Genomic DNA, 13,894 nt, shown 5'->3' on the forward strand with positions numbered 1-13,894 from the left:
TTCTTTTTCACATTACTTTTTCATTTTTGATATCCAGTATATGTATAAAATCTACAGTGTTTTGTATCACATACAAATATTGATGTAGATATTGACAGATGATTCATCTTGTAAACAGATGACATAAACTTACAGTGTCAATACAGTACAGTACTGTAAATGCATTTTCCTTATGATTTTCTTAACATTTTTTTTCTCTAGCTTACTTTATGATAAGAGTACAGTATAGAATACATGTAACATACAAAATATGTTGATCAACTGTTTATGTTATCAGTAAGGCTTCCAGCCGTCAATAGGCTCTTAGTAGTTACGTTTTTGGGGAGTCAGGTTATACACAGATTTCTGATTGCATGGGGTCAGTGCCTCTGACCCCTGTGTTGTTCGAGGGTCAACTGTAAGTACCCTTTGTGTACCTTTTGGGGTGCAAACCAAATAAATGTATTATCTATAACAAGATAAATAAAATTTGTATTTAAAAACTTACTTCTCTTAGTGTTAACCCTTTATAGTATCAAAACTTGCTGAATTAAATTTCCCCAACCAGACAAACACTGAAGACCCCAGATAACGGTATTTTTGTTTATTACAACGTTCTACAAAGTAGTTTATATAGAAATTTTGCCCAGAAATTATAAAGGAAACGAGTCACCATAAGTGTTTCTGGATGTCCTGGGGGTTGAAATGTTAGATGACACCTCAACACTTTTCTGACTCGTTCTGCATCCAAGGCTGTGTCCTCATTCCATTCCAATACCCCTGATGTTTTCACTGTTCCAGAAAACCTACAGCAGGAACACATCTGATATAATGCAACTGACCTAGTTCCCAGTACTTTTTTGGCATTAAAAGTCACAAAAGATTACTTCGCAGCTGCCAGTGTAGGCTCCTTGTTACTTTTGGATAGCAGAAGTTTTGGGAGTCAGAGAGAGGCTTTTTTCCCCATTGAAACATTGTTTATTATGTAGGGAAAAAAATACAGGAAAGACCATGCTGTGGCTAACTATGTGTAATTAATTATATCAAACAGAGCAGATCAGTGCAACATGATGCTCAAGTTATACAATTAAATAACAACATCTATGGTGTGTGCAGAGATAGGTATGCATATGCCGCGTCTGTGCTTGTGTATGCAGAGGATATCTCTGGGAGGATATAAGAAGCCTAGAAACAGCGGTGGCCTCTGGGAGGGAAATGGGCACTGGTAGAAAGACTGACTTTTCATGCTAAATTATTTGGAATTGTTTTAAGTTTTTACTAATTGCATATTTTATTTATTTTTAAAAATGCATAAATAGGTTTTGACAGATGCTGTCCAGGCATCATCCCCTCTGTACAGGGTAAGTTTTTAAAACCAGAAGAAAATGGAAATAACCTGTAATTCTACCTCAGAGAACTGCTACTAATGTTATAATGTATTTCCTTCTAATGAAGTTATGTACTAACTTCTAATGCCGTTTCTGGATGTTTCATAAATAGGAGGGTTTTCTGTTTTCTAATTTACCACACTGTCCCCATGATTTTTCTAAAAGAGAAAAATTGTTTATTAAATATTTTACATTTAAATGTGCACTTAAAATTATTTTGTGAGCATTTCCCCAGATCTTGTTATTTTTGGAAAACATTTTAAGTGGCTACATAGTACTTCATCATATCCAATAATTCTCCTGTTATTGGACACTTGGGTTTTTTAGAAAACTTTTTTGCAACCCAAGTATAGAAGAGTAGCTACAGTATATTAAATTTTGAGTAAGAAAGGAAGGGGAATAAGACAGCATACATGTGTCTGCTCATTCAAGTAAGAATAAACATGAGGTAAATAAACTAGAATTGAGCCAGGTGACTATAGAGGATGGGGAGACCTGGCAGGAAAGGATGGGGGGAGGGGGGCAGCTGAAGGGGCAGGGAGGAGCAAGCAAGCTGCTCTTGGCACACTTTTGGCAAAGCCCTGACTTCCAGCACCATGCTAAAGGTTCACACATTCAAAAGAAATTAATAAGTAAAATCAATAAGGATAGTGGGGAAAGAATCCTAAAATGAAACACAAATAAGCAGAACTACATTTTAAATGACTAGCATAACCAACTAAGGGAGGAGGAAAAAACTACTAACCTAAGTACTGTAACTTTTGAGCACAGTGTTTTGACTATCCGCCTTCTAAGCAATGACAGAACAGCAAACCAATGCTGAAGTCTAATCAGTGGGTTCGTTGTTCATAGCGTTACGGATTAGCAATTCTGAGACTATTTTCTGGGTACTCTAGGATTGAGCAAACAAGTAAACATATTGCAGAACCTTCCTCACTGCCAGAAAAGAGAGTTATAAATATGGAAATGTTACAAATTCGTTTTTCATAGTGGTACGGATTAGCACTTCTGAGACTATTTTCTGTGTGTTCTAGGATTGAGCAAATGAGTAAATAAATTGATGAGCTGCCTTCATCACTGTTAGAAAAGAGTTACAAATATGGAAAAGGAGACTTGGATAATGAGCCCGGTGGCCTTGGATTAGACTTGGAAGTATCAATTTGAATTCATGGTTTTTAATATACATTGATAGATATATATACAGAGGTGGAACTAGAACATGCTCAGAATGACCGGGCCCCAAAGCTACAGGACTTCAAGGATCAGCAGATGAGGTGGGGGAACACAGCTGGTGACATTTGAGATGCTTTTCAGACGCATAATCCCTATGTGACTTTACTGATTAGCCATAGCAATTTACCTGCACAATCGCAAGGTAAGAGCAGGTTCAGATACTTGGTCAATTGACAGTTTCCTGGGACCCACCCCCACTGCCAGGCATCCCTGTTGAGTGACTCTGAGTCCTTAAGCCTTTCCAGTTGGCACCCAAGGAACAGCCATGATTTCACCCGTTTCACACTCACTTGACCCAAGGAAATAATCTAAAATAAGCTTTCATTTTAAATGCCCATACTACATTTCATGAAGTATATATATATTAATATTGGCTCTTACTGAGTATTTGCTATTTGCCAGGGACTATGCTAAGTGCTTTATGTGGATTATCTCTTTTAATCCTCCCAATGACTCCATGGGATGGTGGTGTTAGGAGGAAAATTAAGTCTAGAAGGATAAAAATAAAACTTGCATTCAAATCCATGAGTCTGTCTTTAGAATTTCCACTCTAAACCACAGTGCTACACTGGATAAACAATTTTAATTAAGAAGAAAAAAGGCAATAGGTTGAAAATTTTAGGTTAATAAATGGGGAGCCTAGGATGAAAATTATTTTCTATTACATATGCATTACATTTTTCCACTCTCTAATCATGCAAACACTCACTTGATAAAGGGGGCATACCTGACAGAAGAACTGTTGCTGTGTTCCTGCTCCAGGCGTATTACTGAAGGTGCTGGTAGATTTGGAAGAAGAAACTGGAAGACGATGACACACACTGACTGGTAATGGAGTCCTGTTTGGCTGGGTCAGCTGGTCTCCTGTGAAGTTCACTCCTGATGCACCTGACTGAACCGTAGACCCAAGGCTAGGATGGGCAGTGCTGGATGAGCTGACAACAGGGAACCGACTAGGTCCGGACATGTTAGTCACCGAGGGCATGGTGGCGAAGCCAGGTCGTCCTTGGGAGATGCTGCCCTGCCCAGGTGACAAGTGTAACACGGTTGGTGACACCTGCTGCAAGGGCACCTGGCCACCGGCAATCTGGGGAGAGGCATGATTGAGTATCATGGGACTTCCGGAGGCAGCAAACGTCTGCCCAGACACTAGCTGGACGGCGCTATTCTGGCTGTTAAGCATCTGTCCAGAATATGGTTGGTTGGTCCTGAGCATGTTGGAAGAGTTCCTGTTCAACATGACATGCTCTGAGGCCACTTGGCCAGAAATGAGCTGAGAGGGCTGAGTCTGAACAAGTTGCCCATTTATGGTCTGGACGTGGTGTACCGAGTTGGAACTGACGGAAAGGCTTGTAGGTATGAGGAACTGACTTTGGGGTGTGTGAGGCTGGCCCATGGGAGAATGAATGACGATACTGCCACCGGCGCTGCTCACGGCCTGTGAGGTGACTGGTTTTCTTGTGTTCTGTTGGTTTACAATGTTCACAGACATGTGCGGACCAACTACCGAGCCCTGGGGTGAGCTGGCAGAGGCAAAAGAGATCCCTTGTTGAACATGGTGCTGCTGTATTCCCAGATTGTTCACATTGTATGTGTTTTGCTGACCCATCTGGAGAGGCTTTGGCTGGATATTAATTGGGACTTTATTTGAATTTGGTGCAAGACCCCTTTGTATGATGATGTTATGCACAGGTAAAGATGCTTGAAAATTTGTGCTGTTAAATGGAACGGTAACAGGCTGTGCTACTGGGCTGGAACTGGAGTTCCCAAACAAGGCATTGCCATTAGGGGTCTGTCTATGAACCAGAAGCCCTCCACTCACATTTGATGGAGCTTGCTGCCCGCTGCCCTTTAATATGATTTGAGAGCCATCTAGGTTATTAATAGTCATCATGGAAGGTTGATTAGCAAACGACCCAATTAGTTGGATATGACCAGAACCACCAATCTGACTGCTATTAGACAAATGCTGGCCGGGAACACTGATCCCCACATGTTGCATGAAGCCATGTTGCACACCCACTGTATTGCTTGCAAATGATGCTCCAACAGGCACGTGGGTCACCCCGATAGGCTGCAGTGTCTGACCTGAGTAATTAGAAACATTAGAAGCCTGAGTAAAGGATGCTGATGAAGAAGGATGAAGCTGAGCTTGTGCAAACTGTTGGCTTGAACCTATACTGGCATCCAGATATGCCTCTTCTGCCAACGTCTGTTCAGTGATATTGGCCTCCTGCAAGGATTTCTGAAGAATGTCGAAAGGTTGGTCCTCACTGAGATCAGGAAGAGGAGAAGACTCAAGTTCATCTTCAAGAAACTGAAGGCTACTTGAAAGTGGCAGTCCATCACTAGGCCCTTCTCCAAGTTGGTTGCTTACAGCTTTGAGGGATGACTTAGGATCAGCATTCTGAAAAAATAAGCAGTATGTTACATATCCAACCTTTGAAAGAGGTTCTTAGAAAAAAATTAATCTCACTTTTGAATATCAGTAAACATAAGAGTCTGCTTTTCAGGCACAACTCTCCAAATTGCTTACCTTATTCTGATACTTCATTTGATTAGTAATGATGTTAAACATTATTTTTGTAGGTATATGCATTCATTGCTCTGGTAAATTATTTTAAAGAAATGGATAAATAACAGGAACACACTGATGACTACCTGGAGTTTAGCTTCGTTTTTTGAGCTATGGCACAGACTTCATTTTCCAGGATTGGTCCTAGTCTGAGACTTAAGGGGGCTCAGCCCAGGGTTGTGTGTGTGTGTATCCAGGAGTGGGCCGCGTCTAGGCCTCAGTGCCACAAGTGTCTAAGAGAGTTTTGGGAATTCTGAGTGTTGTTCTAATAGAGGTCTGCATCCTAGATGCAGCGCTGTCTTTCCAGGTCCCTCAAAACTCCCCTAGTTTCAACCCTCCCACCCTGGGTGAAACCAGTCCAAGTAAAAACAAGCTTCCCACATAAAATGAGTGAACAGTCATTTGATTTCTTAGAAGGAATCAGGTTATTATGATACTTTAAAAATGACTTCAGTGTCCTATTCAAAAGTGAAATCTCATTAACATTTGGTTATCAAGCACCCTGTGTATTAGTTTCTGTCCTTAAACAACAGGCACTCCAATCAGAGACAACACAGGCATATGAAGAGAATTGACCACGGTCACTGATAAATAGCATACACTTCACTGACAAGCAGTTTCTCATGGGATATGTCAAAATTGTAAAAGAAAGTATATGGAATCAACAGCTACTTAAAATAAGGTGAAGACAATGTAGATACATTTAACACTACTGAACTGTATGTACCCTTAAAATGGATAAGATAGTAAATTTTATGTTATATGTAAACACAATTAAAAATGTAAAAAAAAAGTGAAGAAAATAATTAAAAATAGATCACTCAAGAATGAATGTTCCAACTGGCAAAACTGTAGAGATCCTCAGCTCTCAGCTAGTAAGATGCTCTGGGCTAGAAGATGCAAAGAACTAAGTGGGAAAGCCAAGACTAGTTCATTCGACCGCCAATCAATCAATAGTTGGAATGGGATGAATGTGGCAGGACTCGAAGAGTCATCTGAAAGGAAATGGGGAAAGCAACTGAAAGCAAGGAGGATATTTTTTTGCAGTGCAGTATCAGGGCAAAATGGGTAACTCCTTCCTGAGTGGTGATACATACTTTAATGTTTTCACAGTGCACAAATTAATAGACTGTAGGTTTAAACGCCCATATTTTTCAGAGCTTTTAAAATATTTCTACTATACCTGACATGATGCAATAGAAGTTCCCAGTAAATACACATGAATGAAGCAGTCTGAAAAGTTAGAAGTAATTTTCATGTGGAAGGCAGAGAGCAGGTAGGTAAATAAAAATCAATAACGTGGAGGGAAAGGCTACCTATCTACTTTATGTGCTTAATGGCATCATGTGCAGTTACTACTTGTTCAGAATGAATTTCAGAAATGCTACAGATTCACAGCCTTTCAGAAAATCAGTGTGGTGAGATGCCCCTAGCTTGTGTGTCTTGCATGATTTGATCTGATGTAACTTACACTAAAATACTTGATAAAGAATTGTGCATTCCTAAAGGTTTTCTGAATACTAGTCCTTTTGAAAGATGAAGAAAATAAAGGCTCTGATGATGATAAGAAGTCAACATTTATTGAGCACTGTACAAAGTAATTTCGATGGACTAGTCAGTTAATCTTAACCGTCTGCTAAAGCAGTTCTATTACTGTCCTGGTTTCATAAATAAGGAAATCGAACCTTGCAGAGATTAACGATACAGCCAGGGTTGCACAGCTGAGTGGCAGAGTGAGCATCCAGATTTGAGCAGTCTTTCTCTTGACTACCATCTATGGTAGAATAGGGTAGTTTAAAAGACTAAAGTAACATAGGCTAGAACACAGCAGTCTGGACACAGTCTCCAGGCAGGACTCCCCTATACCAGGTCAGGTTTCTTGTCTAGATGCCCCTAGAGTTTATGAATATGGGCTCCAGAACCTGGTGGCCAGGGTTAGAATCCTAGTTCTGCAACTCCTGGCTGTATATTGTGGGCAAGCACTAACCTCTTTGTGTTTTAGCTTCCTCATCTATAAAATACGAATAATAAGAGAGCCTACTTCATGGAGTTATTGTGAGGATTAATGAACCATATTATGTTAAAACCCTAATGTCCAGAACATACTAAGAGCTCATTTAGTTGCAGTTACTAGTGTCTTTTTTTTCTCGTTTAAGAAGAAAATTCTTAGCAAGTAACTGCAATTAAGAATAGTTTCTTTAAAGTTATATAACAAGGTTCAGAACATTCTCATACGACTTTCTTAGGTTGTGACATTTCTGAGTCATTTTAGAAGAAAGTTGAAAGCTTAGGAAAACGGCAAAGTATATTTCATATAACCTTTGCATCTCCCTAGCTGCTCAATAAATATCTGAATGAATAAAAAAATTTCATATAGCTTGCCTTCACTAAGTAAAAAACAGTAAATATCAACACTTAATAGATTTTCCTTCTATGTCAATTATTAAAGACAAGGTAACAATTCTTATCATGATACAAAGGCACTTAAGCCTCAATTCACAAGGCATCAATGAGATACACACTTGATCACTGATTACATTCAGTTTCCAATACTCACACTAGAGTTGGCGAAAATTGAGTTTGAATTGGCTGCAGAGTATCCTGCATTAGTCAAGTCATCATTGCTCTGCAAAGGTACAAATTCAACAAAATGAATATTTTAACTGTAAAGAGGAAATGAAATTTATATCTGTGATGGTCTAAGTATTACTTACAGATTTATTACTAGGTCCATGTAGAAAATAGTTCAATGCTTGTGGGTCTCTAGAAGACAAAAAAGAGAGAGAGAAAATGGCAAATAAACACATTACCTATATTTAGGATTCATTTTTACTATGATAAAAAGAAAATGACATATTAGCCTGAGTAAAATTCTCTCCCCATCTTAAAATGATTTTATTAATTTTTGTTTTGTTGATTTATTTATGTTCCATTTCTTATTATCACTCACTTCTGCCTCCTGGGATTTGTAAGAAAATAAATTTAATAAAGAATTACCTAATTATTATCCAAGTCTCTTTGTCTCATTTGCTAAATCCATACTATAGCTAAGATGATTAATTTTTATTTAAGAAAACCCATCTGGTTTTAATATACTCATTAGGTTGTTTTAACATTTGCTTTACCCTGATTTTGGAACAAGCATCTTACCCAATAAGATCAAGGAGACACGAGTCATCATCATCATCCATGACAACTATAAAGAAAAGGAATAAGAAAGCTCTGTTTCAGCAAAGGAGATTAAAGCCAGCATCCGTGCAACATAAAAATATACTGTGTACTTTTCTAGGTGAAGAACTATTCACGGGAGTTTTTCCTCTACCTGATTCTTATTAATGGGATTTAAAAAATGTGGTCATTCAAGAGCTTACACATTCGGCCTAGATTGTTTTTATTGAGCACAAACCCTTAACTTCCAAGTCAGAAAGGAATCTAGACAACTCCAAGATAGTTGGCAGCGGCCCCTCACATGCAGATTCCCCAAAGGGACCGTAAAACCATGAACAGGAACTTCCTCCAAATGTAACATGAACAAGGGCAGAGAGCATATTTTTGTTTTAGAGAGTCTTACGCGGACAGAAGTCTTTGAATTTCGTGACTGGCTGCTGGCAGGCATGGTGAGCCTGGGCTGCTCGCCGCTTCTTGGCGACCAGCAGGAAAGCAGACGCGGCTCTCCCAGCCCCTGCGGACAGGACAGGCACTATGGCCCCAAAGCTATGGGCTTTGCCCCGCAGGCCCCAGGTTCTCCCCTCGGTAGCAGCGCTGCCAATGTCCAGTTCCAGACGAGCTGTATCCTAACACTGGAATCTTTGAGGCAGAAAATCTCAACCCCAGATTCGCCCCACTCCAAGCTCTCCAGCCAACGGCAGCATCACGCTCAGCCGCCCAAGTGCGGTGCTCTGGTTGAAACAACAGCGCCTGTACAAATTCCAAGAGCGGTTCTCCCGCTTTCTCCTCCCTTCCCCGAGATCCGGCAACTTACACTAGTGATCAGACACCTGGCAACACTGCTTAGCACCCATTCCGAGCCATGCGTGGAATAATCTACATCACGGAATGCCAGGGCCAAGAGTTCTGGAGCAGTTGGAAAGGGCAGTTGGGAAACGGCAGTTGGACGGAGGAATGAAATCCTGAAGAGATGCCCAGAAGAGGGACACGCCCGATGAAGGCAGAAGGGGTGATTTCTACAAATGTTTTTCTCCGCAAAAACTGCCATCTCCTCTTCAGTTCCCCCAAACTTCCCTTCCTGTCAGTCACAGGCCAAACAAATAGAAAATTGACTGCTGCCACATGGAAGGAGACTTCTTTTTCTCGGGAAGGGCCTGGAAGGGGTGAGTAGCCCCTGATGTGAGACCTTCCTGGTGGGCAAATTTGTAGGGATGCTGAATGATCCAGGCGGGTGCAATCCATCTGAGTGGAACTTCAGTGGAGAGGGCTCATGATGGAGGGGCCAGGAGGAAGAGAGGGGCAAGAGCTTACAAAAGGTGGCATCCATGGCTAACACTGTGCAAAGGGGCAGGCAGCTACCTGCAATCTGCTTTGAGGACTCAGATGTGGAGTTTATTCAAGGGCATGCTAGCATGACTGTACTAACAATGTGACTTTTGAGGAGTGAAAATGGCACAGGAAGGAAAACTTATCAGTAGCTGGATATATAGAAATCTGGGTGAAGAGCTTCCCTTAAATCATGATATTTAATATGGTAGAAATGCATTAGCCACAGCTCATTACTGTACCATGGGCTTGCCCCCCAGACATCACAAGCACATGGAACAAATTAGGCAATTACGATGTATAATGAAGCCGATAAAGTAGATATCATTTCTTTACCTCAACACAACCATTTAAATGGAGTTCCGCTGTATCCTTTATAAATTAACTTTTTCAAGTGTCGGGAACAGTCTCTGGAACGAACTAATAAAAATATAAAAATAGCATACCCCAAAGGTAAAAGCAAAAAACAAAAGTCCTTTCACAGCAATACCAGCTTCCCTCACTCTTTCACACCTGCACCTAGCTCCTCTAGTGGGTGAGATGCTCAAGGGTCGACAAACAACAGAGAAAGAAGTCAGCACCAGATGCTCTGTCAAGGTGTCACGGCCACTGGGACTTGCAAGCACAGGGAACACTTGCCACCCCAAAGTTCAATGTAACAAGCTACTCCTTGAGTACCTCAACTAAAGGAATAATTTCATAATATCAGATGAAATTAAGAGCCATTGTGCATCCTCCCCTACCAAGCCAAACGGGCAGCTCAAACACTTGACAGAACACTCTGGGGCTGTCCACCCTAGTCTGTGGCATCAGACCTACAGGATAGGCCTCCTCCTCTACCCCTTATAGTCAGGGGTACCCTGAGAATTCTACTTTTTAAAGGGCCACACTCTTTTCTGACTTTAAACAGTTTCATTTAAAAGAGATGACTTTCATCTCTATACCCCCAGCTCTAAGTAGTGCCAAAATACAGTCATAATACAGCCTCATCCAGTAGTTCGCCTCCCCTGAAGGACAGACTCCACCAAGGTAAATTTATCAAAGTAAAACTGTAGAAATTGACTACAATTCTAAAGTGGGAAGACAACTTGAGGATCAGACACTAATGACACAAAAGTGCCAAGTTTAGTTTCCTTTGGAAAGGTTCTAACTTCTGGGCTCTTGCTGAGGCTCATTTCTCCTTAAAGTAACAACTCTAGAATCACTAGCTGGGCCTCTGGCCACAGGTGAAATTTATAAGACTGTGTAAAAGACAAGCCCTCCTCTAAGGGGAAATCCCTAGACCAGTGGTTAAAAATGACTTTTTGACTCTAACACACTCGGGCAAGACGCATTGTCCTCAGTGACAGCAGCTTACAACAGGATTTGTCAGGAGGTAAGTGGACTATAGTTCTTACAGAATCCTGACAGGTTCCCCAAGAGTTCAGAAAGCACTGCTCCAGACACCTACCAATCTTAAAAAAAATTAAAGCTAATAATTAAAATTGTTTTCAACTGAGTCAGCAAACACTTTGAATAATGGCTTTTAATCAAGAGGACATAGTGTAAAAGTGACACTGCAAATCAGTGGGGGAAAGATGTTATTAGTCATGTGGAGAAAAATAGGTGGATCCATACCTCACATCTTACACAAAAATAAATTATAGGTGAGTCTAAGAGTTAAATGGGGAGAGAGTGGGGGAGAACCTTAACGAACTAGAATAAAAAATAGAATAACACATGGGAAAAATTGTTTTTTAATAATCTTGGAGTAGGGAAATTCTGTCTTAGGACAATTAAGTCATAAAAGATTGACAAATTTGATTACACAAAATTTTTAAATTCTGCATGATAAAAAAAACCATGAACAGAGTAAAAAATTACCAAAAAAAAAAAAAAAAGGCAGGAAAAATACTTCCAATTCATATTACAAAGAACTTTTCTCCCTAGAAACACAGAGCTCCAAAAAGGAAAAAATCAGATACCCTGCAGAAAATCAAGTATGAATCAGCAGGAAAGACAAGTAGCCCCTAAATATATAAAAATAATGAAGCTGAGAATAAAAAGTATAAATTAAAATTATAGTGAGTTATTATTACTTTTGAGATTGGTAAAGATAAACAAGTTTGATTAAGGACTATTCTGGTCAGGGGCTAGAGAAACACAAACTTTTATACTTTGGTAGTGAGAGTGCAAACTCATATAACCTCTGTGGAGGGCATTTTAATAATATCTTTCAAAATTTTAAGTGCACAAATCATTTCACTTGGCAAGTATTTCCAGGCATATGTCCTACAGATATTCTTGCACATTTGTGAAGTGGTATGTACATAAGAATATCCAGTGCAACAATATTGGTTTTAGTGAAAGACTGTAAAAAACTAGATGTTATGGGTAGTTTCTTTTTGGGGTGATAAAAATGTTCTGGAATTAAACCACCGAACTGTGCATTTTAAAGGATGAATTTAATGGTATGTAAACTGTATTTCAATTTAAAATAGTTTAAAAAAAACCATAGATGTCCCTGGTGAGAGGCTTGTTTAATCAGTTATGGGTCACTTACATAGTAGAATGCTACGCAGCCATTAAAAATAATGAAGCAGCTTTATGCAAATTGACTTGGAATGATACAGGGTCAAAGGAAAAAGGTGCAGAACAGTGTGTACACTAAAGTACGTTCAATCTTTCCTTTATCTTCTTGAACTTATACAAAATAGTGATAAATATTTAATGTCCTTCTCTACTAATTCTATCATTTGTATCATTTCTGGGACTGTTGTATTGATCCTCATTATGGGTAGTATTTTCCTGCTTCTTTGCATGCCTGATAATCTTTGATTGGACGCTGGACATTGTTAATTTTACATTACTGAATACTGGATATTTTTGTATCCTTACAGATATTTTTGAACTTTGTTTAGGACACAAGTTTCTTATAAACAGCTTGATCCTCTTGAGGCTTGCTTTTAAGCTTTGTCAATCTTTAGGACTAATTTTGCACTATCCTGAGGCAATACCCTGCTGAGTATTTCCTTGATGTCCCATGACTTACAAGGAACTTTGCACTCCTACAGATGGGATCACAAACCATTCTCTGTCCTGTGTGAGCTCCAAATGTTGTTTCCTCTAATCCTTTTGGGTGGTTCTTGGACTGGGGTAGTTCCCCCATAGACATGTACTCATCAGTTATCAACTGAAGACTCAAGGGAGACACTCCGCAGATCGCCAAGGTTTCCTCTCTGTGCAGCTTTCTCCTCTGTACAGTACTCTGCCCTGGGAGTTTTAGCCACTTTTACCTCCCAGCTAACATCAGCTCAACTCAGGAAGACGACTGACTCCTCTGGGTTCCCCTTCCCTGTGCACGGCGTGGAACCTTTCCAGATAGTCAGCTGGGGCGATTGTAAATAGAGATCATCCTTTGTTTCCAGTTCTCAGGAGTCACTGTCCTATGCTGTTTAATATCCGATATCTAAAAACCATTGTTTAATATATTTTATCCAAAATTTAACTATTTTATGCAGAAAGGTAAATCCAGTCTCTGTTACTCCATCTGGGCCCTACAGCCATTTTTAAGCTTTTGAAAAAAAAGAGGTAAGAATGGTTTGTATGAGTTCATTAGCACAAATTACAGGATCAGAATATCCTAAAGGAGGGAACAAAGGAGAAAGGACAGCAAATGGTACAGTGTTATCCCATGTCTCCTGTAGTTCCTACACTGAAGAAAGGGGAAAGCTGCTTAATTCCTATATTTGAAAGTTGTTAAGAAATGAACAAGACAGCAGTAGACTCATAGACACTGAGCAGTGACTGGTGGTTACCATGCAGGAGGGGTTAGGGTGGGTAGGTGGGGAGCGTGAGGGGGATAAAAGGGCACAGAAATTCTCACACATAATATAAGGTGGTCACAGGGATGGTAGGACAGCATGGAAAATATAGCCAAGGATTCTGTAACATCTTCCTATGTTGACAGACAGGAAGGGGGTGAGGATTTAATAATATGTGAACCACTGTGTTGTACACTTGAATCCAATATAAGATTGTACATCAATGATAATTCAATAAAATAAAATAAATAAAGTATATGTCAATGATATTTCATTAAAAAAAAAGAAAGTTGTTAAGTGGGTGAGAATAATATTCATTACTCATATAACAAACATTTAGTACCTACTATGTTTGTACCAGGTACTGTATTAAGGGCTGGGAATAGCAAATTAGTATGACATAAAATGTAATAAGTATGTTT

At 39.7% G+C, this 13,894-nt stretch overlaps 1 protein-coding gene across 6 annotated transcripts in view; it reads right to left on the reverse strand.

The window, feature by feature from the left end:
- Positions 1-13,894, reverse strand: part of BICRAL (BICRA like chromatin remodeling complex associated protein) — a 79,660-nt gene that overhangs the window by 18,926 nt on the left and 46,840 nt on the right. For 4 of the 6 annotated variants that reach the window (XM_036907238.2, XM_057494238.1, XM_036907239.2 and 1 more), the window contains 4 exons: positions 8,326-8,371; positions 7,890-7,938; positions 7,733-7,801; positions 3,328-5,007 (listed from right to left, as the gene is read on the reverse strand). In XM_036907238.2, the coding sequence (XP_036763133.1) occupies positions 3,328-5,007; positions 7,733-7,801; positions 7,890-7,938; positions 8,326-8,366 (1,839 nt within the window). In that variant the 5' untranslated portion in view covers positions 8,367-8,371. The other 2 variants (XM_057494239.1, XM_036907244.2) reach the window with 2 other exon arrangements.

This window comes from Manis pentadactyla, chromosome 16 (genome assembly GCF_030020395.1).
Source record: "Manis pentadactyla isolate mManPen7 chromosome 16, mManPen7.hap1, whole genome shotgun sequence".
In the NCBI taxonomy this organism is placed as follows: domain Eukaryota; kingdom Metazoa; phylum Chordata; class Mammalia; order Pholidota; family Manidae; genus Manis; species Manis pentadactyla.